The sequence below is a fragment of the Talpa occidentalis genome, unplaced genomic scaffold, assembly GCF_014898055.3.
Source record: "Talpa occidentalis isolate TD23 unplaced genomic scaffold, MPIMG_talOcc4v2.1 talOcc4.15, whole genome shotgun sequence".
NCBI classification, from domain to species: Eukaryota; Metazoa; Chordata; class Mammalia; order Eulipotyphla; family Talpidae; genus Talpa; species Talpa occidentalis.
The window spans coordinates 43,303,520-43,330,434 of record NW_023601543.1 but is presented as its reverse complement, the minus strand read 5'-3'; the positions used below and the strand labels follow the sequence as shown (position 1 = coordinate 43,330,434).

Here is a 26,915-nt window from a genome sequence, read left to right as displayed (position 1 = left end):
CATAGAGGAGGCTACTACTTGAAGCCTGAGGCTGAGCTATTCAAAATACCTGAGACCTCCCAACCAAGGCTAAAACTGAGACAATGAATTAACACTTGAATTAAGTAGAATTTAACCATCTGTTAATCACAGGGTAAACACCCCATCACAAAGCTTTGCACTGAAAAGTAAACAATTCCTGACTTGTGACCTTGTATCAACTATACTCCATGTCCAGCATTGCATCTAGTGCTCAAACACAGCAGAGGTGGAAGCTGACACAAAACTATGAGTCCAAGGAGCTAGACTAGAGAAGGGACTCACTGTGGATCCACAAAACATAACCCCAGTGTAGGGAAAATGAGTTAAAAATCATGAGTTAAAATCATGAGTTAAAAAGGCTTTTTATGCCTTCCCACCATTAGCATCTATGATTGGCACCTGCAGAGCATGGGGTGTGCATATATGTAAATGGAGACACCTGTGGCAAGATTGTACCAGGGTGGTGTCACTCTGAGGCAGGAGGACAGGAGAGGAGACAGCCAGCGAAATGCTGAGAGAAAGCTGGTCTGTCCCCTGATTCAGCATTAAAGGCCTGTGAAAATCTACCTAAGGCTCCAAAATTATCTTTTCATCTGGGAGGACTGACAGTGAAACTATCAGGCCTGGGGTGGTTGCAAAATACCTAGCAACCACTGCACAGTAGGAAGTCTGAATTCCTGAGTTTACTGGCTTTAAACTACAGTACACTACCGCCTGATCCTCTTTAATACCTACTTCCCTGTAGTGCCAGCAAGGCACAGTGCAGGCTATGATGCGGGCAGACAGGTAGGGGAGAGTCCTGGAGCCCTCGGTGACTTTCTCAGGCTTTTATTGAGCTTTTTGCATCTTCTGTAGTGTGACAAGCAGGTACACAGCAGGCAGTGGGGCCCGGGTCCAGGAGGCTGGCCGACTTCCCAGCCCCCCATGAGTCTTCACTCTTTCTGGGTTCTCTGGCATTCTCTCGTGGTCTCTGGCTTCTCCCTTTGCTGCTCTGCTAGTTCTGCTCTTCTGCTGCTCTCTTCTCATTCTACTACTCTGCTGGCGCCCCCGTGGTGCCACCCTTGTAAGCCCAGTCTCTCAGCCCAGGTGCACCCACTTATGTATACCCACACCCTACTCCAGGTGCCCACCATCCGGCATGCATGCAGGACGGCAGGGATCTATCATTAATGCTAATGGAGGGAGGGCGGAAAATCCTGATAATTTTCACTTACTCTACATTCCCCTTGCATAGTATCAAGTTTGAATCCCTGATGCTCAAAGTTTGATCCTATTCTCTACTATTGCCCTATTTTCTACTATTGCCACTTGCCCATAGCAGATCTCCAATCACTACAACAGGTGCAAAGGCACCAGTCTGACAGTCTGTACCTCTTACAAGTCACAAAAACTAAAAATGAAAAGACAGAACATACCACAAATACAGGAGCAAAAACTCCCAAGAGGAGTCTCAATCCAGCAGAACTGCAGAATATGCCTGAAGAGGAGTTAGATAACAGTTGTAGCAATGCTCATTGAACTGGAAAAAAACCAATGGATGTGTAGGGTAAAGAAAATGTCAGGCTTTTCTGCCCTCCCGCCATCAGGACAGATGATGGATCCTTGAGGTCCTGAATGCATGCCTGATGGCGGGCACCTGTAATAGGGTGTGGGCATAGGTAGATGGGATTCACCTGGGCTAAGACTGGGCTTTTAAGGGCGGCGTCACGGGGACGCCAGCAGAAGAAGCCGAAAGAAGCCAAGAAGCTGAGAATGAACAGAAGCTGAGAGAGAAGCAGAGAACGCCAGAGAGTCCAGGTAAAGTGAAGACTTGCTGGGGGCTGGGAAGACTGCCAGCCTCCCGGCCCCCCATCACCACTGCCTGCTGTGTACCTGGTAATCCCAATAAAAAACCTGCCGAAAACCACTGAGGACTCTGACTCCTCCTTTACCTGGTCTGCTGGATCCTAGAAAACCTGCTCTGTGTCATTCCTGCCCCTACAGGATGATATAAAAGAGGAACAGAATAAAGACAGAAAATATGACACAGTTGTAATTAGAAGTAACAGATCTAAAAAAATACTGAATTTAAAAAAATGTAATTGAGAGACTCAATAACAGACAAATGGAAGCAAAGAAATTAATGAGCTCAAAATCACAATGTCAAAGAACATACAAACAGAACAACAAAGTGAAAAAGGACTTAAATGAAACTAATGTGGGATAACCTAAAGAGAAATAGCATGTATATCATGGGGATCCCATAAGAAGATAAAGACAAAGAAAATTCAAAGAATAATTGTAAAGAACAACTCCAATGTGGGAAATGAAACATGTTGTGATCCAAGAGTTCCAAGCAAAACGACACCAGACAGACACACACCAAGACACATTATAATAAAATTGTTGAAAGTAAGAATACTAAAAAGACAAGAATACTAAAAATATCAAGAAAAAAAGTCACCTGTAAGGGAACCTATACTGACTGAGGCAGTAGTGCACCAGTTAGACTGTCCTTAGAAAAACAAACTACTGTCCATAGAAAAACTAAACAATAAGGGAATGGAAGGAGATAGTGCAGGGTAAATGAATTGATGAGCTTTTTGCACCATGTAAGGGCAGGACAGGACACAGTGCAGGTTCTCCGATCCCATGCAGACCGGGTAAAGGAGGAGTCAGAGTCCTCAGTTTTGCAGGTTTTTTATTGGGGTTCACCAGGCATATGGCAGGCAGGGGTGCTGGCTGGGGGGCTGGGAGGCTGGCAGCCCCCAGCAAGTCTTCACTCTATCTGAGCTCTCTGGAGTTCGTTCTGCTGCTTCTCGGCTTCTAATGCTGCTACTGCTGCTGGCGTCCCCGTGACGCCGCCCTTAAAAGCACAGTCTTAGCTCAGCTGAATCCCATCTACCTATGCCCACACCCTATTCCAGGTGCCCGCCATCAGGCATGCATTCAGGACAAGGATCCATCATCTATCCTGATGGCGGAAGGGCAGAAAAGCCTGATACTTTCTTTACCCTACAGTCCACCCCCTCAGGGTTTTCTGCCATACAGTCTATACACATATATACAATTTTCTAAGAAAACAAACAATGCAGCCATGGCCCACAAAAGCAAATACATCAAATATAACAAAATACAATATAACAAAGTACAACAGAACACAAATAAGTCCAGGCAGGGCACCAACCTAGTGCAAAAGACAATTATTGGTACCAGCAGATAAGCCACCAAATCTGCTGCCGAAGGCACTGCTCATACGAGGGAGGGGAATCACTCACGGCATCTACTATATCACACCAGGAGCCGTCAGGCTTCCTGGCCTTCTCTGGCTGTAGTCTCGGCTACAAGCCACACACCGCATCCACCCCCAGGATGCACTCACTCTGGGATTGGCGATTCTATACTGTTGGGGGTAATCGCCAACCCTCAGGGTTTCTGTCTGCAGTCGCTCCAACACTCGGCCTTCACAGCCACCCATGCGACTCACAGACCCCTGCACTCAGGCCAACCCACTGCACAATCACATGGGTCGGGGATCCAAACTCTGCATTCGGCTGGGCTCCACCCCAAGCCACATTCCCACCCGTCCCCCAAGGACGGGTTCCTCAGCTCCTCACCCTCACTCGACAACGAGCAGGGCATCACCCACAGGTGATTTTACGAGACTCACAGTTCTTCAGCATACCCAGGCTGCTTAACAGCCGCTTAGGGCTTCTCAACTTAGCATCAGTACCAGCTTTTGCCTTCTTAGTTGGCTTTTCTCCTCCACCTGGCTGCTGGGCATGCACAGGCTGCTTTTGGCCATCTAGGCCCACTGGCCACCCCCAGATTCCCATCTCCTGGGGTTTACAAACAAAACTGTTCCACCCCCAGGGTCCCAAAACATATCAACCTGCAAGGTCCTCCGCCTTCTGGCAGGAATGTCAGTCCATCAGTTCAAGTCCATTGGCCTCTCCCTGCTTCAGCAACGGCCTGCTGCCTCAGGGGTCATTGGCTGGTTCTTTCCGGTGTCGTTGGCTGGTCCTATCCGGTGTCGTTGGCTGGTCCTTTCGGGCGTCTCCTTCATGCCAGGTCTTATCCTGTAGCTCATGGACGTATCCATCTTCTGTGCTGCCCTGGCGCCTCCAGCGTCGTCACAGGCAAACACTTACTCCTTAGTCCCTCCAGGTCTTCGGAGGGCTCCAATACCCGTCTGCATGGATCTTGCCGACTTACGCCAATTGTAAGGGCAGGACAGGACACAGTGCAGGTTTTCTGATCCCATGCAGACCGGGTAAAGGAGGAGTCAGAGTCCTCAATAGTTTTGCAGGCTTTTTATTGGGGTTCACCAGGCATATGGCAGGCAGGGGTGCTGGCTGAGGGGCTGGGAGGCTGGCAGGCCTCCCAGCCCCCAGCAAGTCTTCACTCTATCTGAGCTCTCTGGAGTTCGTCCTGCTGCTTCTCGGCTTCTCTTTCAGCTTCGGCTTCGGCTTCGGCTTCGGCTTCGGCTTCGGCTTCGGCTTCGGCTTCGGCTTCTACTGCTGCTGCTGCTGCTGCTGCTGGCGTCCCCGTGACGCCGCCCTTAAAAGCACAGTCTTAGCCCAGGTGAATCCCATCTACCTATGCCCACACCCTATTCCAGGTGCCCGCCATCAGGCATGCATTCAGGACAAGGATCCATCATCTATCCTGATGGCGGAAGGGCAGAAAAGCCTGACATTTTCTTTACCCTACACACCACTAGCCTCTGTGGCTATCACCTGCCGCCTAGATGGTGTTCATGCAGAAGGCACTTGGGAGCATGGGCATTGGGCACACGTGCCTGACTGTGGACACCTGGAGTATGGGTGTGAGCATGCACAGGTGCACACCTGAGCCTACAGGCCAGGGATATAAGTGCAGCATCACTCAGAGGATGGCTATGAGAGGACAAGTGGCATGACTACAGAAGAGGCGAGAGCACGAGAGAACGCCAGAGAAAGTCCAGAGAAAGATTCGTGTAAAGATTCATGGGAGATGGGCCTCCCAGGTGGCGCAGCGGTTGAGCGCTGGGTTGCGAAGCTCCCTGCAGCCTCTGCAGCGCCAGTTCGATCCCCGGCTGCTCCCCGGCCACCGGAGGAGGGTCCCACATGGCGCGCAGAGCTCTCCTGCCGCCCGCTGCTCCCCTCAGCAGTGTACTTCGGTCCTTCTGCCTGCTCTGCTCCCCGCTCTGGTGAATTCTCTCACCCTCCCACGCTTCTGACTGTACCCAGTGCTTGTATAAATAAATAAAAATAAATCTTAAAAAAAAAAAAAAAAAAGATTCATGGGAGGGCCAGGGGGCTTGATCGCCCATGCTTGCCTCTTAGCATGCCAACCTCCCTGCCTGGTGTGCCTGTGTGCCTAGGTCCCTAAGAGGATTGAAGCCTGTAAAATCCACTGAGAGCTTCAGGAATCTCTTTAACTGTCTGCCTGATAGTGAACCTGCCCTGTACTTGCTGGCACAACAGATACTTAAGATACTTAAAAAGATATCCAGTCAAGAATGCATTATCCTACAAGTTCAACACTTAAGGCAGAAAGAAGGTTAAGGAGCTTCACCAAAAAGCAAAAAAAAAAGTTACCAACAAGATTCAAATGAAATAAGCCTTCGAGGAGTTATTATAAAGCAACACAACAACAAATAAGGTAATAGACCTAAATTAAATAACATGGAAGAGGAGGAGAGTAACAATCAGTGTGAGACCAGTTAACCCAGTGGGTCCATCATATACTAACTTCAGTAGAATTTTCAAACAAAAACCAAAACAAGGAACACATAAGAGAATAGAAATGAAACCTAAACAAAACATAGAAGACCTCAAAAAATAAAGACAAGAAAAACAAAAGTAAAAAAATAAACTGGCAAAATCGCTTATATCGCAACAATCCTCTTAAATGTAAATGGTTTGAACTCACCAGTCAAAGGGTATAAAGGGCTGAATGGATTTCAAAATAAAGTCCAATCTTCTGTTTACAAGAAACCCATCTTACTAACAAAAACAAACACAAACTAAACACTAGAAGACACTCCTACAAGAGACACCAACCAAAAAGTAAGCAACAGCAGTTAAAATAGACCTTCAATTAAAAAAGGTAGTAAGTGGGCCTCCCCAGTGGTGCAGCAGTTGGGCGCTGGGTTGCAAAGCTGCCCGCAGCCTCAGCAGCACCAGCTGGATCCCCAGCTGCCAGGCGAGGGACCCACATGGCACACACACCTCTTCTGCAGCCTGCTGCTTCCCTCAGCAGTGTACTTCGTCTGTCTGCCTGCTCTGCTCCCTGCGCTGGCCCTGGTGAGTCCTCCTACCCTCCCGCGCTTCTGACTGTACCCAGTGCTTGCATAAATAAATAAATAAATAAATAAATAAATAAATAAATAAATCTTTAAAAAAATAAAAAAGGTAGTAAGAGATAGGGACAGATATTAAGATTAAGGGTCTAATATAACAATGACAAATAACACTCATAAATATATATGCACCAAATGATGGAGTATCAAGATACATAAAACAATTACTGACAAAACTAAAGACAGATATTAACACAAACACAGTAATTCTAGGGTATGTTTTTAATATTCTGCTTACAACTATGTAAAGGTCCGCAAGACTTAAATAAGGAAACAATAGCTTTAAATGGAAGTTAGACAAATAGGGTTAACAGATATCTATAGAACATTCCACACAAAAACTGCAACACATACATTTTCTTCAAGTGCAAAGGAAGATTCTCAAGAATAGACCATATGTTGGTACACAAGTCAGTCTTCAATAAAACTTCAAAGATCAAAATTATTCCAAGTACAGTCTCTGACCATGATGCCATAAAGTCACAAATCAACTTAAAAAAAAAACAACCCAGGGCCTCCCAGGTGGCGCAGTGGTTGAGCGCTGGGTTGCGAAGCTGCCCGCAGCCTCTGCAGTGCCGGCTGGATCCCCAGCTGCTCCCCGGCCACTGGAGGAGGGTCCCACATGGCCCACAGACTTCTCCTGCCTCCCGCTGCTCCCCTCAGCAGTGTACTTCGGTCCTTCTGCCTGCTCTGCTCCCTGCTCTGGCTCTGGTGAATTCTCTCACCCTCGCCACGCTTCTGACTGTACCCAGTGCTTGTATAAATAAATAAATAAATCTTAAAAAAAAAAAAAACCAGGAGAAACTATAAACACATGGAGACTACACAATATCCTGCTTAGTAGGTACTGGATAAGAGGAAATTAAAACAGATCAAAGAAACACCTTGGACCGGGGGGCTCTCTGGTGGTGCAGGGATTAAATCTCAGTGCTATCACTGCTATGACCTGAGATTGATGCCCCGCCAGGGAGCTGACTCACATATGGTTTAGCAGATCTCTCCTGTCTTGCCCACTGCTCTCCTCAACAGTATATTTCAGTAAATCTGCCTATTTTGCTCCCCACTCCATCTCTGGTGAATCCTCGCACCTACCCCACACCTCCGGCCTACACCCCAGCTCTTCTATGCATAAATAAACAAATCTTAAAAAAAAAAAACACCTTAGACTAATATATCAGAATTTACAGGGTAGAGCAAATGCAGTCTTAACATGGAAGAAAATTACAATATACACTCAGATTAAGAAGAAAAGTCCCAAGTAAACAATTTAATATTTCACCTAAAGCAATTTGAAAAACATGATCAAACAAGACCCAATGTTAATATTAATAGAAAGGGAATAGTAGGGCCTCCCTGGTGGTGCAAGGGGTTAAGCACAGCACTATGAAGCTATCTGCAGTATCTGAAGCACAAGTTTGATCCCCAGCCTGCCAGGGAGCTACCCACATGGTGTGGCAGACCTCTCCTGTCTCAGCTGCTGCTCCCCTCAGCAGTGTATTTCAATAGGTCTGCCTGTTCTGTTCACCGGTCTGTGTCTGGTGAATCCTCTCACCCTCCATGCCTCTGGCTTGTACCCTAGTTCTTGTATGCATAAATAAATAAATCTTTAAAAATAATAAAATAAATTTTAAAAAAGAAAGGAAATAGTAACATAACAGAAATAAATGAAATAAATATTATATAAAATATCAATGTAGCTAAGAGTTGGTTCCTTAAGACAATAAACAAACAAACTTCCAGCTAACAAAGAGAAACATTAATAAAAAGAATCAGAAATAAGAGGAAAAGTTGCTACAGACATCAGAAAAATACAAAAGACTATAATAGATTACTATGAATAACTACAAAAATAAATTTGATAACCCTGAAAAAGTGGACAAATTCTTAGATCAATATAGTTTACCAACACAAAAGAAGAAACAGAAGAGTTAAACAAACCTATCACAAACAGGAAAACTTAAACAGTTATTGAAAATCTTCCCTAAAAGAAAGCCCAAGACCATTTGGTTATACTAGTGAATTTTATTAAACTTTTAAACAAAAACAAATGTCCATGTTCCTCACATTTTTTTTTATACAAGAATAGTGAATGTTCTGTCATATAGTCTATGATGCAAATGTTACGCAAATACAGAAACCATATAAAGACAGCAGCAGAAAAGAAAATTTTAGACCAATTTCCCTGACATCAATGTAGAAATCCTCAACAAGACTGGAAGCATAATCAAGTGGAATTTATCCCAGCGATGCAAGGATATATGTAAGTCTATCAATGTGATATAGCATAGCAACAAAATAATGATATAATCATATAACAGCAATAACAGCAGAGAAAGCATGCAGCACCCATTTATGACAAAAACCCTAGCTAAAATGGCAATAGAAGGAACCTATATAATAAAGATGATATATTACAAACCATTAGAGAATATATTACTTAATGATGAAAAACTGAAAGCTTTCTTCTTAAGATTTGGAAGAAGACAAGAATCCTCACTGTCACTACATATGTTTAACTTAGTATTAGAGGTTTTGGCCAGAGCTACCACACAAAAACAGGAAATAAAAGGAATACAAGTCAGAAAAGAAGTGAAATTACCACTATTTACGGAAGATATATGCGGACATCATTGAAAACCAATTAAAAACAATACATGAATAGAGCAGAGTGGAAGGTTACAAATCAACACACAAAACTCTGCAGCTTTTTTACATACAATGAACAAGGAGAAAAAGAAATCCAGAAAATAATTCCATTTACAATTGCTTCAGAAATAACCAAGTACCTTGGAATTAACTTCACTATAGAGGTGACAGACATGCACAAGAAGAACTACAAGATATCATTAAAGGACTTAGAAAGTGACATAAGGAGGGCCTCCCCTGTGGCTCAGCGGTTGAGCGCTGGGTTGCGAAGCTGCCCGCAGCTTCTGCAGCACTAGTTCGATCCCCAGCTGCTCCCCGGCCACCTGAGGAGGTCCCACATGGCGTGCAGACCTCTCCTGCCGCCCGCTGCTCCCCTCAGCAGTGTACTTCGGTCCTTCTGCCTGCTCTGCTCCCCGCTCTGGCTCTGGTGAATTCTCTTACCCTCCCGCGCTTCTGACTGTACCCAGTGCTTGTATGTATAAATAAATAAATAAATCTTTGAAAAAAAAAAAAAAAAGAAAGTGACATAAGGAAATGAGAGAACATACTATGCCCATGAATGGGGGAAAATAAATATAGTCATAATGACTATCCTGCCTCAAGTGATACATAAATTTAACACAATCCCCAACAAAACACCACAGATATTTTTCAAAGATAATGTGCAAAAACTTTTGAAATTTATATGGAACCCAAAAGGTCTAATAGCAAAACAACTCTGAGAAAAAAGGGGAGCAAGAGAAGCATCACATTACCTGACTTCAAACTTTACCATAAACGAACAGTACTAAAAACAATATATTGGCACCAAAAAAAGATGCACGGATTAATGGAATAGAATTGAAAGAACAGAAGTAAAATAAATCCACACACATAATACATAAGATCTGGAACAAGATAAGGATGTCCACTCTCACCACTGCTTTTCAATATAATACTGGAAGTCCTAGCCAGAGCAATAAGACAAGAGAAAGACATACAAGGAATCCAAATAGGAAAAGAAGAAGTCAAACTATCACTATTTGCAGATGATATGATAATATACACAGAGAACCCCAAAAACTCCACAGAAAAACTAATTGAATGCATCAATCAGTTCAGTAAAGTGGCAGGATACAAAAATCAACACGCAAAAGTCAGTAGCCTTCCTATACACAAACAATAAATCTGAAGAAGAAGAAATCAGAAAACCATCCCTTTTATTATCAAAACAAAAAAAAATCAAATACTTGGGAATAAATCTAACAAAAGAGGTAAAGGACCTATAGAAATAAAACTATAAAACACCGTTAAAAGAAATAGAAGAAGACACCAAGAAATGGAAAGACATCCCCTGCTCATGGATTGGAAGAATAAAACATTATTAAAATGGTCATCCTACCAAAAGCATATACAGATTCAATGCTATTCCAATGAAAATTTCAATGTCATTCTTCAAAGAAATAGAACAATTATTGATGAAATTCATATGGAACCACAAAAAAACCCCGAATAGCCAAAGCTCTCCTGAAAAAACAAGAAGGGAATGGAGGCATCACACTCCCAGACTTCAAACTATACCACAAAGCTATAATCATCAAAACTGCATGGTATTGGAACAAGAACAGACACACAGACCAATGGAATCGAATAGAAAATCCAGAAATAAACCCACAGATTTATGGTTAACTAATCTTCAACAAAGGAGCAAAGAATATGCATTGGAGCAAAGAAAGTTTGTTCAATAAATGGTGCTGGGAAAACTGGGTCGCTACATGCAAAAGAATGAAGCTTGACCACTACCTCACACCATACACAAAAACCAACTCAAAATGGATTAGAGAACTAGACATAAGACCTGAAACCATAAAATACATAGAAGGAAATATAGGCGAAACACTACATGATATGCACATCAAAGACATCTTTATAGACACATCACCCAAAGCAGTGATAGTGAAGGCAAAGATAAACAGCTGGGACTACATCAAATTAAAGAGCTTCTGCACAGCAAAAGAGACAATCACCAAAACAAAGAGAAACCCCACTGACTGGGAGAAAATTTTTGCACACAACAGTAATGATAAAGGACTGATGACAAAAATCTGCAAAGAGCTGATGAGACTCAACAAAAACAAAGAAAATAATCCAGTCAATAAATGGGCAGAAGAGCTAAAAAGAAACGTCTCTGAGGAGGAAATGCAAATGGCCAACAGGCATATGAAAAAATGTTCAACATCACTTGTAATCAGGGAAATGTAAATCAAAACTACAATGAGATACCATCTTACACCAGTGAGAATGGCACATATTAAAAAAACTAGCAACAACAAATGTTGGCGAGGTTGTGGAGAAAAAGGAACTCTCCTGCACTGCTGGTGGGAGTGCAAACTGGTCCAACCACTATGGAGAGCTGTGTGGAGATTTCTGGACCTACTAAACATAGAGCTTCCATATGATCCAGCAATTCCACTCCTAGGTATTTACCCAAAGGACACAGAAACATCAATTCCAAAGAACACCTGCACGCCTATGTTTGTAGCAGCACTGTTTACAATAGCTAAGCTTTGGAAATAACCCAAATGCCCAAAAATAGATGACTGGATCAAGAAGATGTGGTACATATACACCATGGAATATTACTCAGCATTCAAAAAAGATAAACACATGCAATTTGCAGCAACATGGATGGAGCTGGAAGGGATCATGCTCAGCAAAATAAGCCAGAAAGAAAAAGAAAAATACCGGATGGTCTCACTCACAGCAGTAATCTAGAAAACTTAAATAAGGGACCAGGAAAAAGAATAACTATAAGAAAGCAAAAATCAAAATCAACAAACAACTATGAACCAGACACTCTATGGGGGATGGGGGGCGGGGAGGGGAGGAATTGGGGTCAAAATAAGGGGGTCACAATTGTATATAAAAATAAAATTTATAATAAAAAAGAAATTATAGGTAAATCACTTGTGTAAATGATGTATGTTTGTATTAAATAAAATCTTAAATAAGGAAAAAAAATTAAAAAATAAAAAGCAAATGAAAATATAAGATTAAAAAGATAAATGGGAGAAAATATTCACACAATATAAAACTAACAACTAGTTAATATCCAAGATATAAAAAAACATAATTCAACGATAGAAAAACAATTCAATTAATAAATGGGCACCATTTATGACCAAAGAATTCACCAAAAAGGATATCCGGAAGGCCAAAAGACATACAGAAATATGTTCAATATCATTTTCAATAGGAGAGATACAGGTTAAAAACGCAATGAGGGCCTCCCCTGTGGTGCAGTGGTTGAGCACTGGGCTGCGAAGCCGCCTGCAGCCTCTGCAGTGTCGGTTCAATCCCCAGCCACCAGCGAGGGTCCCACATGGCACGACAGACCTCTCCTGCCACGCCCACTGCTCCCCTCAGCAGTGTGTTTCGTCAGTCTGCCTGTTCTGCTCCCCACTCTGGCTCTGGTGAATTCTCTCACCCTCCCACGCTTCTGACTATACCCAGTGCTTGTGTAAATAAATAAATAAATCTTAAAAAAAATAAAATAAAAGCACAGTGAGACCACCTCATATCTGCGAGAATGGCACATATTAAAAAGACCCCAACAACAAGTGCTGGAGAGGATAGGGAGAAACAAACCCATTACATTGTTGGTGGGAATGTAAACTTGTGTGGTAATTACAGAAAGCAATATGGGTTTATCTTAAAAAACTAAAAATGGAAAAACCTTATGATACAGCAATCTCATTCTTGGGAATCTATCCAAAGAATGTAAAACCAACAACATAAAAAATCCACATGCTCTACAATGTTTATTGCAGCACTATTTAAAATAACTCAGTCATGGACAAACAGACTAAATGTCCATCAACAGAGGACTGGATCAAGAAGATGTGTTGTATACACACAATGCAATACTATTCAGTCATAAGGAAGATGAGATGATGAATTTTTCTGTAAATGACTTTTTACAGGGAGTAAATGAAGGGAGTTCGAAGGAATTATGTGTAGCAAAGCAAGTGAGGAGTGAGGATGACAAAGGCAAATGCTACAAATTTACATAGTGCATTTTTGGACAAAGTAAAATACAGGAACAATCACATTAATAAACACTGTGAGGGCTCTGAGATTAAGAGGGAGGAGGATAGGAGAACTGGGATAGAAGGGATGGTGATAGGAAAAATAAGGCACCCTTGAGTCCCTTATTCCATGCCTTAAAAATGGATTGGGCAAAAATATAAAGTACCTAGGACAACTTTGATGAACCAAGAAAGTGCAGGGTCACTAGGGCCAACAGTGGTTACCTTTGCCCTTATCTATTATAAATCCAGGTAACTTTCGATTCCTGTTCTACAGCCAAAGGGGCCACTGAAAATATGTCCTGTTCTCTCTGTTTAAGCTTCTTGAAACCCATCATCATAAACTTTCCACTCACCTCAGTGTATTCCTGGAAAGTTGTGCAATATATAGATTTTAATATAATTTACTTAAACAGAGAAAGAAGGCTATATTCCTGACCAATACTATTTACAATACCCTCTTACCTTTTTCTGCTGGGCTCAAAACAGTCACTGCGAAAAGAGAGAGAGGTAAAAGTTAGCAATATTTAAAAAAAGTTTCCAATCCATTTTTCTATAGCATCATTTAAGCAATTTAATCAATGGTACTTTAGGAAACCATCAGGCTGTTAAGATGAGGAAAGACAAGGATAATTAAATTCTATCCTTTGCTATCTTCCTTCATCTTAAACCTTCAGTAAAGAATTTCTACTCATTCAATACAGGTATAACCTGGTATATTAAAAAAAAAACAACCAAAAATGGAAACCTTAAGCTATATAACACGATAGGAAAAACTTCAAAACTGATAAATTAAGAGATTTATTTTTCCAAAGTATTCACTGCAGAACACCTTTAAATGCCAAGCTTCTCATGTATATTGAGAATGTTGTATGGAGATTACAAGGCAGTTCGGAAGTCAGACTGTTTGAGTTAGAAGCCCATTTCCACTCTTTCATGATCTTAGACAAGTTCCTTAACTTTCTATCAGTACCTACCTCACAAGGTTACTCGAGAATTAAATGAGCTAATGTTTAGAACAGTATCTAGCATAAGGCAAGTACTTATTGAATATTAATTATTATTACATTTGAACTAAGATTAGAAAAATCAGAACTAGAAGGAACTTTAACATCTAGTTTTCGCTCTCATTTTATAATGAGAAAAATGGACTTAGAGTAGTATCAAGTGATTTGCCCAAGTTCACAGAGCAAGTTAATAGTTGAGTTGGAACTAGATTCCAGATCCAGATTCCAAGGCTTTTTCTATCTACTATATTAACCTTCCCCAACCATTCACTGTTTACTGTCATTCATATATATATATATATACATATATATAAATATATATATGTATATATATATGACTTCTGTTCAAAATGCCATCCATACAAATTGAGACTAACCTGTCTTTACCTACCCCAACATCTGTGTGCACTTGTACTAGGTGCTAAGGCAAAGTGAAATTACAAAGGATGGGTGTCAATATTGAGAAACTATTAAGATGATTTTCATACAGAATGATACATACCGAAGGGTCAGAAAAATGGGCCAAAAATCCAAACAGAGAATGAGACTATATTGTAGGGACTATTTTCTCGGCTCTGTCATCATTCATACCTTCTCTTTGTTTGCCAGTCTATTTTTGTTGAATCTTTAAAAAAAATCTACCTTTTATGATCATTTGAATGGACTCTGCTAAAACTGCTATAAACCAACTGATGTTGCAGCACTATTTGCAACAGCCAAGACATGGAAAGAACCCAAATGCCCCAAAATAGATGAATGGATCAAAAAGTTGTGGTATAGGGCCTCCCCGGTGGCGCAGTGGTTGAGCGCTGGGTTGCGAAGCTGCCCGCAGCCTCTGCAGCACCGTTTCGATCCCCGGCTGCTCTCCGGCCACCAGAGGAGGGTCCCACATGGCGCGCAGACCTCTCCTGCCGCCTGCTGCTCCCCTCAGCAGGGTACTTCGGTCCTTCTCTGCTCCCCGCTCTGCTCTGCTCCCGGCTCTGGCTCTGGTGAATTCTCTCACCCTCCCGTGCTTCTGACTGTACCCAGTGCTTGTATGTATAAATAAATAAATAAATAAATCTTAAAAAAAAAAAAAGTTGTGGTATATTTACACAATAAAATATTACTCAATGATCAAAGAAGACAAACTCATGCCATTTGCAGCAACATGGATGGAGCTGGAGGGGATTATGCTAGCCAAAAATAGTCAGAAGAAAAAAGATAAATACCAGATGGTCTCACTTATATGTGGAATGTAGGAAAAAAAAAAGGGTCAAGAAAAAGTCAAAATTAGCAAAGGTGACCATATATAGCAAGGGAGGAGGAGTGAAGGGAGCAAGACAGAGGAGGGATGAACACAAGGGAATATGGTGTTCATGGGTGATATGGTGGCGGGAGAACTATGGGGACTATAATGATACAAGAAAAAAATAATTAATAAAAAAATTAACTGTTTTCTTTTTTCTAGTACACCTGCCTGAAGATTGGTACTGATTCCTTTTTTTTTCCTTTTCTTTTCTTTTTTCTTTTTTCAGTCAAAGAATCCTAGTTAAGAATCCTTGAAAGAAATACATACTAAGACAATACAGATGAAGTTGAAACACGGATCCTTGAATGGGTCAACTTGGGACTTCATGATTTTGCACATACACGTTGTATGACTGCATTTGTTCCACTAGGCCCTGGACTGGGTTTAAACATCTCTTTAAAATGGAGTGAGCAGGTCTCCCTGGCGGCACAAGGGGTTAGCACTATGAAGCTATCCCCAGCCTCTGCAGCACGAGTTCCATCTCGGGCCAGCCAGGGAGATACACACATGGTGCAGCAGACCTCTCCTGTCTCGCCTTCTGCTCCCCTCAGCAGTGTATTTTAGTCCATCTGCCTGTTCTGCTCCCCACTCTGTCTCTGGTGAATCCTCTTACCCCCAACACGTGCATCTCTGGCCTGTACCCCAGTTCTTGTATGCATAAATAAATAAATCTTAAAAAAATAAATAAATAAAATGGAGTGAGCAAGAGCAGGCTTGCTTGGAGACAAATAAAGCCCAGCTGACAAACTGCTATTTGGTATCTGTCTTTCTACCTCTGTGGCTGATCCCTCAGTGTTAAATGAGAGGTGAAGGTTCTAACTTCCATTTGCTTGGCTACTTCTTATGGCTCCATGGTTGAAGGAAGGAAATGACTACATGCTTTGCAGATATCTGTTGGAGTCATACAATGTATATAGAGAAAAATGAGAGGGAAACAGTGATGTCTCTAGGTGATAGGCAGCTGTCTTTAATTTCAGGACTGTCACGCAAGTGGGACTGGTTAGTATGATTGGAAAACAGGACAGAAATAAAATCAATGGGTTATAGCTGCAGGTTGACACATTTTAGCTCAATGTAAGAAAAATGATGATGATGATGATGACAATGACAATGACAATGACCGTCCAGACTGGCAACATTGAGAAAGAGTGAGGTTTCTCATTTAGGCATTAGTTAGGCAATGTACCTGACTTTTAAAGTCTTCTTTTACTCCTGAAATCTGTAAGATTAATGGTAAGTATAATGGTAAAATACTTCCTTACAAAATTCCCTGTTGGAAGTTATATACTTCTGAGAAAAAAAAAAAAACAAACAAGCATCCTTTATTTTAAAACAGGCTTTCCTTAATTTTTCCAACATTGTCTTTTGCATTATTAAAGGAAGAAATAAAAAATACTTCATATTAAAATGAAAATTTTACGAGAGTTATACTGAACATTTAAAAAATGAACCCTTGGGCCTCCCCGGTGGCGCAGCGGTTGAGCGCTGGGTTGCGAAGCTGCCCGCAGCCTCTGCAGCGCGGATTCAATCCCCAGCTGCTCCCTGGCCACCGGTGGAGGGTCCCACATGGCGCGCAGACCTCTCCTGCCGCCCGCTGCTCCCCTCAGCAGTGTACTTTGGTCCTTCTGCCTGTTCTGCTCCCCACTCTGGCTCTGGTGAATTCTCTCACCCTCCTGCGCTTCTGACTGTACCCAGTGCTTGTATAAATAAATAAATCTTAAAAAAAAAAAAAAAAAATGAACCCTTTATCATCATTCTTTTAGGTAAGTGCATACTTAATCAAACCATTGAGCAATTGGCCATACACGATTACAGAGTGATGAGGAAGTATGTATAATTATATACTTGTTCTGTACCTTCAAATTTTAGTTTGCCATTGAGGAATTAAGTGACTGAATTATCATCAAATAACTTTTCACTGTCTCCTGTCTTTTCCCTCATCTACCCACTGATTCTTTGCAACTAGGTATGGAGAAAAGGTATGGAAGGGTGGGGCATATTCAAGGAGTTTTCATCACAGAAAACTAGTGTTAAACCCAAAGCAGATTATTCTTTGCATTCATTTATTTATTTTTAATATATATGTTTTATATTGTTCTTCCTTTTTGTACAATGTATGCTTTCCCTTCTCAGGTATAGACCCTGTAAAATCCCCACCACCAATTCACCTGTGAACCATCACCTTAGTCCCTTGTATAAGAACACATTCCCTCCCGTTTTGATCCCTCTCCCTCCTTTTCCCCTGCAGAGTGTCTCTGATTAATAGCTGCCTGTTAATTTTGTTTTTTAATTTACTGTAATTATTTTTTTTCCTGGGCCTTTGTTTGGTTCCCTTACATTTGATGATCACACTAAACTCATTCATTATAGAAAAGCATTTCAAATTTGTTGCCATTCATCTGAGTGATGAGTTTACATAAATCTCTATATGCACTTTCCCCATGTACTTAATATTAGTGAGGGTGTTCTGCAAAGCAGACTTTAAACAGATGTCAATTACAGAGTTCACAAAAGAGTTTTGGTAGAATAAGCCTAATTTGGTAGTAGATGGGAAGGATCAACAAAAGTAGAAAGGACATGAAAGAAATCCAACAGTGCTGTCCAACAGAAATAGAATGTTAGTCGTGCACATTTAAAAAACTAATACCATGTGAAAGTAAATTTAATTGTTTTATTTCATCAAAAGTATCACTTTAACATGTTATCCACGTAAATTCTGAGATATACATTCTCTTTTTGTAAAAACTTTGTAAAAGATGGTATATATTTTATGCTTCTACCACATCGCATGATCACAATGGTTTCAAAATCTCTTTTATGCCAAAATCAATGTATTTGACACCCACTTTTTCCATTAGATGTTTCTTGGACTTTAAGCTAAAAGATAGAATTTGAGATGGGGAACTGAGATTTATTTCTCATTATGTTTTGGTTGCAGAAAGCAAATTACTCTGAAAAAGCTATTCATATTTGTCATTCATTTACCTTTCAGGCAGTCATTCTGAAACCTGGATGATTTTAATACCCACTCGGGACAGATTAAAAAAAAAAAGTTAAATGTCCCTTTTGTACAACAGATCTCTGGACAGAGGTCATGAATTTGTATTTAAAAAAAAATTAGCAGGTGATTCCATTAGCTGGATTTAAGAACTAATATAGTTATTTTAGATGTTTGGTATCATACCCTACCAGTCAAGGGTCACATATATTCCTGTTTGACATAAAGATGACATAACACTATTGTAGATGTGCTAATTATCATGATTTGGATAGTTTTTAATTTTGTAGAAACTTGGTTTCCAGGAAATATTCCTTCTATATTTTTGACTTATCAATTTTCATTTCTTCTGTCTTTCAAGAATTTATAGCTTCTGAGTAGGATTATTTCCTGGATACTTAAAAAATTTTTAATGTTAAAATGGGTACTGTTGGTCATCAAAAATGGCAGACTAATCAAGGGTTTTGTCTTGAATTGAAAGTCATGAATTAAATTACCAAAACTGTATCAAAATCAACTTTTGCAGAACTCTAGAATCTAGTATAAAAGGTACAACAATCAGGGGGAAAGCCTTGGTGAAAAAAAGGAGCTGTTGCTTTATGGTAAAAGAATGCTGTGATATTTTCAATTGCCTGCCAAGCAATCGCCACACCCAAGAATGACAGTCTTGGTGCACATTCTTGGTGCAGGTTTCTAAAGTCTTAGGGAGCAATACAGTCTCAAAGAATTGTGGTTGTGAGACTTCACTGTCTGAAAACTCATTCAAAGACCTAAACAAAAGCTTCCCTATGTTTTGTCTGACAGAGTATTCCCAGGCCTGGAATACCTTCTTGAGTGGTTTTAGCTGAAAGCATTTACAGGCACAGATATTAGCTGCAGATGCCTGGAGCAAAAGACAACACTTCAGAGACAATGGAGAGAATAAAGGAGGAGGCTGACAAAGGAGATAGGTGGGGGAATAAGAGTGTCTAAAGATACTATGTGTACCAGGACATTAAGAAAGGATCACACACACATGCAGGGTGGGAATGCATGTTCAAAAAAGCCTGAGAAGACCCTAAGCACTCACCTCTAACTGATCTTCAGGCACTGCAATGCAGGGAGTGAGGACTAAGACAGAATTGTAAACAGTCTGAAGTAGTTAAAGAAGTAAAGCAATAAAGAGCTAATCTAAAAAGAATGAAAAAGCATGTTTTTTTTCTTTTCCATTTCTTTATCACTCTTGGCATTCATGAAACCTTTATAAAATCATTCACTGATCACAAGTTTAAGGAACAGAAACTTCAGAGACTATAACAAGGTACAAGTTCTTAAATATGGAAAAATCACTTAACAAGCAAACAAAAACACAACACATAGCAAAAACAAGCTCCATGAAAGGGTGAATCTGATTTCAGTATTGCTACTCCATAATATTCTAAATTATCATTTTCAACAACAACAAAAATACAAGGCATGCAAACAACACAGTATAGCTCATTAACGGAAAAAGAATCAATAGAAACTGCTCATGTGTAAGTCCAGGCAGTGACTTACTAGACAAAGACTTAAATCTGCTGTCTTAAATATGCTCAGAGAGCTAATGGAAAGCATAGACAAAGAGCTGAGGAAAACAGAAAAATGAAAATAGAGAATATATCAATAAATGAAGAGACAGAAATTAAAGGAACCCAACAGAAATTCTGGAGCTTAATAGGACAATTATGAAGTGAAAAATTTACTAGAGTGGTTCAACAGTAGATTTGAGCAGGCAGAATAAGGAATCAGTGAACACAAAGACAGGTCACTTGAAATTATCTAGGTTGAAGAGCAAAATGAGAAAAGAATGAAAAATTAGCAAAGCCTAAGAGACCTGTCAGATATCATCAAGTGTACTAACATATACCTAATGGGAGTTTCAGAGAATGTGGAAGGGTGGCGGGGGGTGGTGAGGAAGAATATTTAAAGAAATAATGAATGAAAACTCACTAAATTTGATTTTAAAACCCTATTTCTAAATATCTAAACATCTAAATAAGCTTAACAAACATATAAGACAAACTGAAGTACATCCATAATCACACACATTATAGTTAAATCATAAAAAGACAGAGAATATCTTGAAAGCAGGAGATAAGCAACTCTTCACATACAAGAAGTACTTAAAATTAATAGCTGATTTTTTTTTTCTGAAACCATTAAGTCTGGAAGGCAGTGAGATGCCATTAAGTGTTGAGAAAAAGACCAGTCAACCAAGAATTCTATATTCAACAACATTATCCTTCAAAAAAATTGGAGGAAAATGACAATTTCAGATAAACAAAATCTGAGGAAGTTCATCATTAGTAAAACGTTCCTCAGGAAATGTTAAGGCTAGCCCTCCAGGAATGTATGAGAGGGCATTACCTTTAATTCAAGCCATAAAAAGAAATGAGAAACACAGGTAAAGGAAACTACATAAGAATATATAAAATCCAATAGTACAGGTTTTTTGTTTGTTTTATCACTCTTACTGCGTAAAAGACAAATTCATACAACAATGATGTTAAATCTCTGTTAAGAGGCACACAAAATATAAAGATGTTATTTTGTGAGAAATAACAACATAAAAGGGGGAATGCAGCTATAAAGGAGCAGAGTTTTGCACACTATTCAACTAATTTGGCATTAAGTTATTATAAAGTTAACATGTTATAATACTCAGGGTAAGTACTAGGAAAAAACTAAAAATCTATAGAAAAAGGAATGAGAAGAAATCAAAAAAGGTACACTTAAAAATATCCAAGTAAGAATGCAGCAAAGCAATGAACTATCACCACATATATTAGGATGGTAAAACTCCAAAATACTGACACCATGAAATGCTGGCCATGATTCAGAGCAATAGGAGCTCTCATTCATTTCTGGTGGGAATGCAAAATGGTATGATCACTTTGGAAGACAGTTTTCCACAGATATCCAATAGAAACCAATACTAATATCAGACAAAATAGACTTTAAGTTAAAAATTAACACAAGAGACAATGAACAATATTATATATTGATAAAGAGGTTAATCCATCATAGTCTGTAACAATTATAAGCATTATACACCAAACAACAGAACCTGAAAATACAGAAAGAAAACAATGACAGAATTGAAGGAAGGCACAGAAAGTAATAAAATTTTAGCTGGAGACTTAAATACCCATTCTTCACAATGGAAAGGACAAGTAGTCAGATCAATAAGGAAAAAAGAGTACTTTGACAACATTATAAACCAATTAGTCATATGCAGAATAATCAACCCAACAATAAAATACACATTCTTTTCAAATGTACAAGGGAAATTATCCAATATTAACCAAATGTTGGACTATATAAGCAAACCTCAATACATTTAAAAGACTGAAATAATGTATCTTCTCTGAGACACTAGAATTAAACTACTAATAACCTAACATAATAAAAACTCCAAAATCAAAAAAAAAAATTGGGGAAATTAAACATTCCACTCTAACCAGTGAATCAAAAAAATTACAAGTGAAATTAGAAAATACTTTGAGATTAATGAAAACAAAACACAACACACCAAATTCTACAGGATCCAGAAAAAGCAATACTCTGAAGGAAATTTATAGCTGCAAATGCCTACATTGTTAAGGAACAAAAATTTGAAATTGATGATGTAATTTTGAACCTCAAAGAATTAAAGCAGAAATGCAAGCTAAACTCAAAAATAGCAGATGGGTACAATAAAAACTAGAGTATAGGAAAGCAAATAGAGAACATAAAAACATAAAATCAATGAAATTGAAAGTTGAGACCTTTAAAAGATATACAATGTTGACAAAGTTTTAATTAGACTGAACACAAAAAAAAGAGAAGACTCAAATTACTAAAATCAGAAATGAAAGTGAAACTATTAATAGAGAACTTGCATAATAGAAAGGATTATAACAGAATACTAGGAACAATTGTATGCCAACAAAGTAGGTAATCTAGATAAGATGGACAAATTCCCAGAAACACAAAACTACCAAAAGTGACACAGAGGAAAAAGAAAATCTGAGCAGACTTTTAACAAAGCAATGTTTGAATCAGTAATCAAGATCATCCCAACAAAGAAAAGTCAGACCAGATGACTTCATTCATGAATTGCATGAAATATTTAAATAATTAACACCAATTTTTAAATTTTTTTACAGATTTATTAATTTGTGCATATAAGAACTGGGGTACAAGCCAGAGGTGCGGGGGGTGAGAGGATTCACCAGAGACAGAGTGGGGAACAGAACAGGCAGACTGACTGAAATACACTGCTGAGGGGAGCAGCAGGCAAGTCAGGAGAGGTCTGCTGCGCCATGTGGATAGCTCCCTGGCAGGCCAGGTATCGAATTCGTGCTGCAGAGGCTGCGGATAGCTTCACAGTGCTGTGCTAAACCCACTGCGCCACCAGGGAGGCCCCACCAATTTTTTTAAATGCTTACAAAAAATTAAAGAGAACACTTCCTAATTCATTCTATGAGGCCAGCATTACCTGGACCAACACCAAATCAGACAAGGATACACCAAGAAAATAAAACCACATCCAAATATCTTACTAATAATAGATGCAAAACTACCAAAATTGTTACTTACAGACCAAATTCAGCAGCATAGCAAAGGATTATATATACATCATGAACAAGTGAGATATCGCCAAAATATGTAAAGGTGAGTCAACACATGAAAATCAGTCATGTAATAAATTGCAATAAGAGAATGAAGGGAAGAATCCACATTATAATCTCAATTAATGCCAGAAAAGTATCTCACAATATTTCATCACTTTCATAAAATTGCTCAAGAAATTAGGAATAGAAGTTCATTAACTTGATAAAAGGGAAAACTCATACCAAATAGTATACTCAATAGTGAAAGACAGAAAGCCTAAGAAAACAAGAAGAGGATGCCTGTTTTTGCCACCTTTATTCATTATTTTTTTCGAAGTTGTAGCCCATGAAATTGATGAGAAAATATATTATTGAACAAATGGATATAATAAAGATCCCAGCAGAACTTCCAGCCCAGGTGCAATTAACACGCCAATGCAGGTGTAATAAACAAGTGAGCTTACTTACAACTCTTTCCCTTTAAAGAGTCATGTCCAGGAGCTGGGAAGTTAGCCCACGCCAGGCCCCTTCCGACCAGTAGTCTGAGCCCACAGGGGGAGCGGGCACCCACGGGCGGGGCATACCAGGCTTGCAGAAGAGTGTGCCTGAGACCAGACGCGCAGGGAGTGCGCCCCGCATCGCCATTTTAGAACAGGGACATTTCTTCAGTAAAGACTGCCTGCAGAAGGCTCCCTCAGGAGCCAGAGGTGAGCTGGGAAGCTCGCCCACGCCAGGCCCCTTCTGGCCTGCATTCCAAACCCAGAAGGGGAGCGGGAACCCACCGCTGGGGCAGACCAAGCACACAGGGGAGTGTGTCCCCACATCGGCATTTTAGAACAGGGACCTTTCTTCAGTAAAGTCTGCTTGAAACAGACAGATGGCCCCTGGAGGAGCCAGAGGGGAGCGGAGAAGCTCACCCAAGATGCCGGCCAGTCCCAGCAACACAGTGTCCCAATGCATATGACAAATTAGAAAACAGACAGTAGGGAGTAGAAGAACCACATGCAACCTAACAACTCCTCAGGAAAAAAGCACACCACAAAAAGAAAACCACCCCCCAGATTGCAACAACAGTAACTTGGAAGAACTTCTGAGCCTTCCAGAAAGAGAATTTAAAATTGCCGTGATTAAAAAAATGACAGAACTCATAAAGGAAAACAATGATCAGAAGAAGGAAATTGAGTCCCTAAAGAAGGGAGCAAAAGAAACGCAGGAGATCAAAGAATTAATGGAGGCACTAAAGAACTCTGGGAAAAGCAATGAAAGCAGAATAGATGAAATGGAAGAACGAATAAGTACTCTTGAAGACACAGAAATAAAAAGAACCAAAACAGAAAAGGAAAGAGAAGTACGAAGGAAAAAGAACGAACAAAGACTTTGGGAACTATCTGACACCATGAGGAAAGGAAATATAAGAGTTATAGGAATACCAGAAGGAGAGGAGAGAGATGTAGGAACAGAGAAAATATTCAAAGAGATAATTGAAGAGAACTTCCCAAATGTGAAGAAGGAGCTGAAAATTGATATACAAGAAGAAAGAAGAACACCAAACTTCCACGATGAAAGGAAAAATACAGCAAGACACATAATAGTAAAGCTCCCAAGAATCCAGGACAAGGAAAAAATAATGAAGATAACAAGAGAGAAGAAACAGATAACATTCAGAGGAAAACCAATCAGACTGACATCAGACTTCTCTGAAGAAACACTACGGGCAAGGAGAGAGTGGAGGGACATAGTCAACAGACTCCAAGAAAACAGATGCCAACCAAGAATACTCTATCCCGCAAACTCTCCTTCCTCTATGAAGAAAGAATAAGGACCTTCCCAGACAAACAGAAACTCCGGAATTTCATTAAGACTAAACCCCCACTCCAAAAAATACTACAAGGAATCCTAAAGCCAGAACCTCAGAGGGACGAATAACAAGAAAGAAGGCCAAAAAAAAAAAAAAAAACGTAATTAAAAGAATAAATAAATAAAATCAAAGGAAAGACAAACACAATGGCAAATACAGATGCTAACATATCAATATTAACTCTAAATGTAAATGGACTAAACTCTTCAATAAAAAGACACAGAGTTGCAGCCTGCATTAAGAAACAAAACCCAAGCTTTTGCTGTCTCGAGGAAACATTTAGCTACAAAAGATAAAAATAGACTCAAAGTTAAAGGATGGAAAACAATCCTACAAGCAAATGGACCAAAAAAGAAAGCAGGAACAGCTATACTTATATCAGATAAAACAGATTTCAAACTCAAAAAAAATAAAAAGAGACCCCAATGGTCACTACATTATGATCAAGGGGACAATACTTCAAGAAGAAATAATACTCATTAACATATACGCACCAAACGAAGGAGCACCAAAATATATCAGACAACTGTTGTCATCTCTGAAAACAGACATCAGAGAAAACACATACGTAGTGGGAGACTTCAACACACCACTATCAACAATGGATAGATCAACAAGACAAAAAATAAGCAAAGAAACTAAAGCTCTAAATAAGGACCTAGAGCATTTGGGCTTAACAGACATCTATAGAACACTAAACCCCAAAAAACGGAGTACACATTTTTCTCAAGTGCACATGGATCATTCTCCAGGATCGATCACATACTGGGCACAAGACAAACATCAACAGATACACCAAGATTGAAATCATACCAACCATCTTTTCTGACCATGAAGGCATCAAACTAGAAATAAACCATAAAAAGAAGGCAAGGAACTTTCCTACCTCATGGAAATTAAAAACCACACTACTGGAAGACCAGTGGACTAATGAGGAGATCAAAGAAGAAATTTAAAAATTCTTTGAATTGAATGAAAAGGAGGACACCAATATCCTAAATGTATGGGATGCAGCAAAAGCAGTAATAAGAGGAAAATATATAGCAATAGAAGCTCAGATCAAGAAACAAGAAAGAACTCAAAGAAACAACTTAATCTCGAGGCTCAAAGATCTAGAAAAAGAACAACAAAAAACCCCAAAACCAGTAAAAGAAAAGAAATAATAAAAACCAAAGCAGAAATAAATGAAATTGAAACTAAAAAAACAATCCAAAAGATCAATGAAACCAAGAGCTGGTTCTTCGAAAAAATCAATAAAATAGACAAACCCCTAGCCAGGCTCACAAAGGAAAAAAGGGAGAAAGCACAAATAAACAGGATCATCAATGAAAGAGGAGAAATCACAACGGACACAGCAGAAATCAAAAGAATAATCAGTAACTACTATGAACAGTTATATGGAAACAAGTTCAACAATCTAGAGGAGATGGACAAATTCCTACAACTCTACAATAACCCAAAGCTAGATAAAGAAGAAATAGAACACCTAAACAGACCAATTACAAGCAGCGAAATTGAAATGGTAATCAAAAACCTCCCCAAAAACAAAAGCCCAGGACCTGATGGATTTACAAATGAATTCTACCAAACATTCAGAGACGAATGAGTGCCTATCCTTCACAAACTCTTCCAAAAAATTGAGAAGGAAGGGACAATACCAAACACGTTCTATGAAGCCAACATTACAATAATACCAAAACCGAACAAGGACAACACAAAAAAGGAAAACTACAGGCCAATCTCCCTAATGAACACTGATGCAAAAATCCTCAATAAAATTTTAGCTATCAGAATCCAACAATGTATCCATAAGATAATTCACCACGACCAAGTAGGATTCATTCCAGGGGCACAAGGATGGTTTAACATCCGAAAATCAATCAACGTTATCCAACACATCAACAAAAAGAAATATAAAAACCATATGATAATATCAATAGATGCTGAGAAAGCTTTCAACAAAGTGCAACACCCATTCATGATAAAAGCCCTTGAAATTCCTGGGCTACAAGGAACATACGTCAACATCATAAAGGCCATCTATGACAAGCCAACAGCCAGTATCTTCTAAATGGTGAAAAGCTGAAAG

The 26,915-nt window shown here is 39.6% G+C and overlaps 1 protein-coding gene across 3 annotated transcripts in view; it reads right to left on the bottom strand.

The window, feature by feature from the left end:
- The window catches only part of ZDHHC15 (zinc finger DHHC-type palmitoyltransferase 15), a 96,181-nt gene that overhangs the window by 28,314 nt on the left and 40,952 nt on the right, over positions 1-26,915 (bottom strand). For all 3 annotated transcript variants that reach the window (XM_054695665.1, XM_037512235.2, XM_037512236.2), the window contains one exon: positions 13,525-13,551. In XM_054695665.1, coding sequence (XP_054551640.1) covers positions 13,525-13,551 — 27 coding nt within the window. The remainder of the gene's footprint in view (positions 1-13,524; positions 13,552-26,915) is intronic.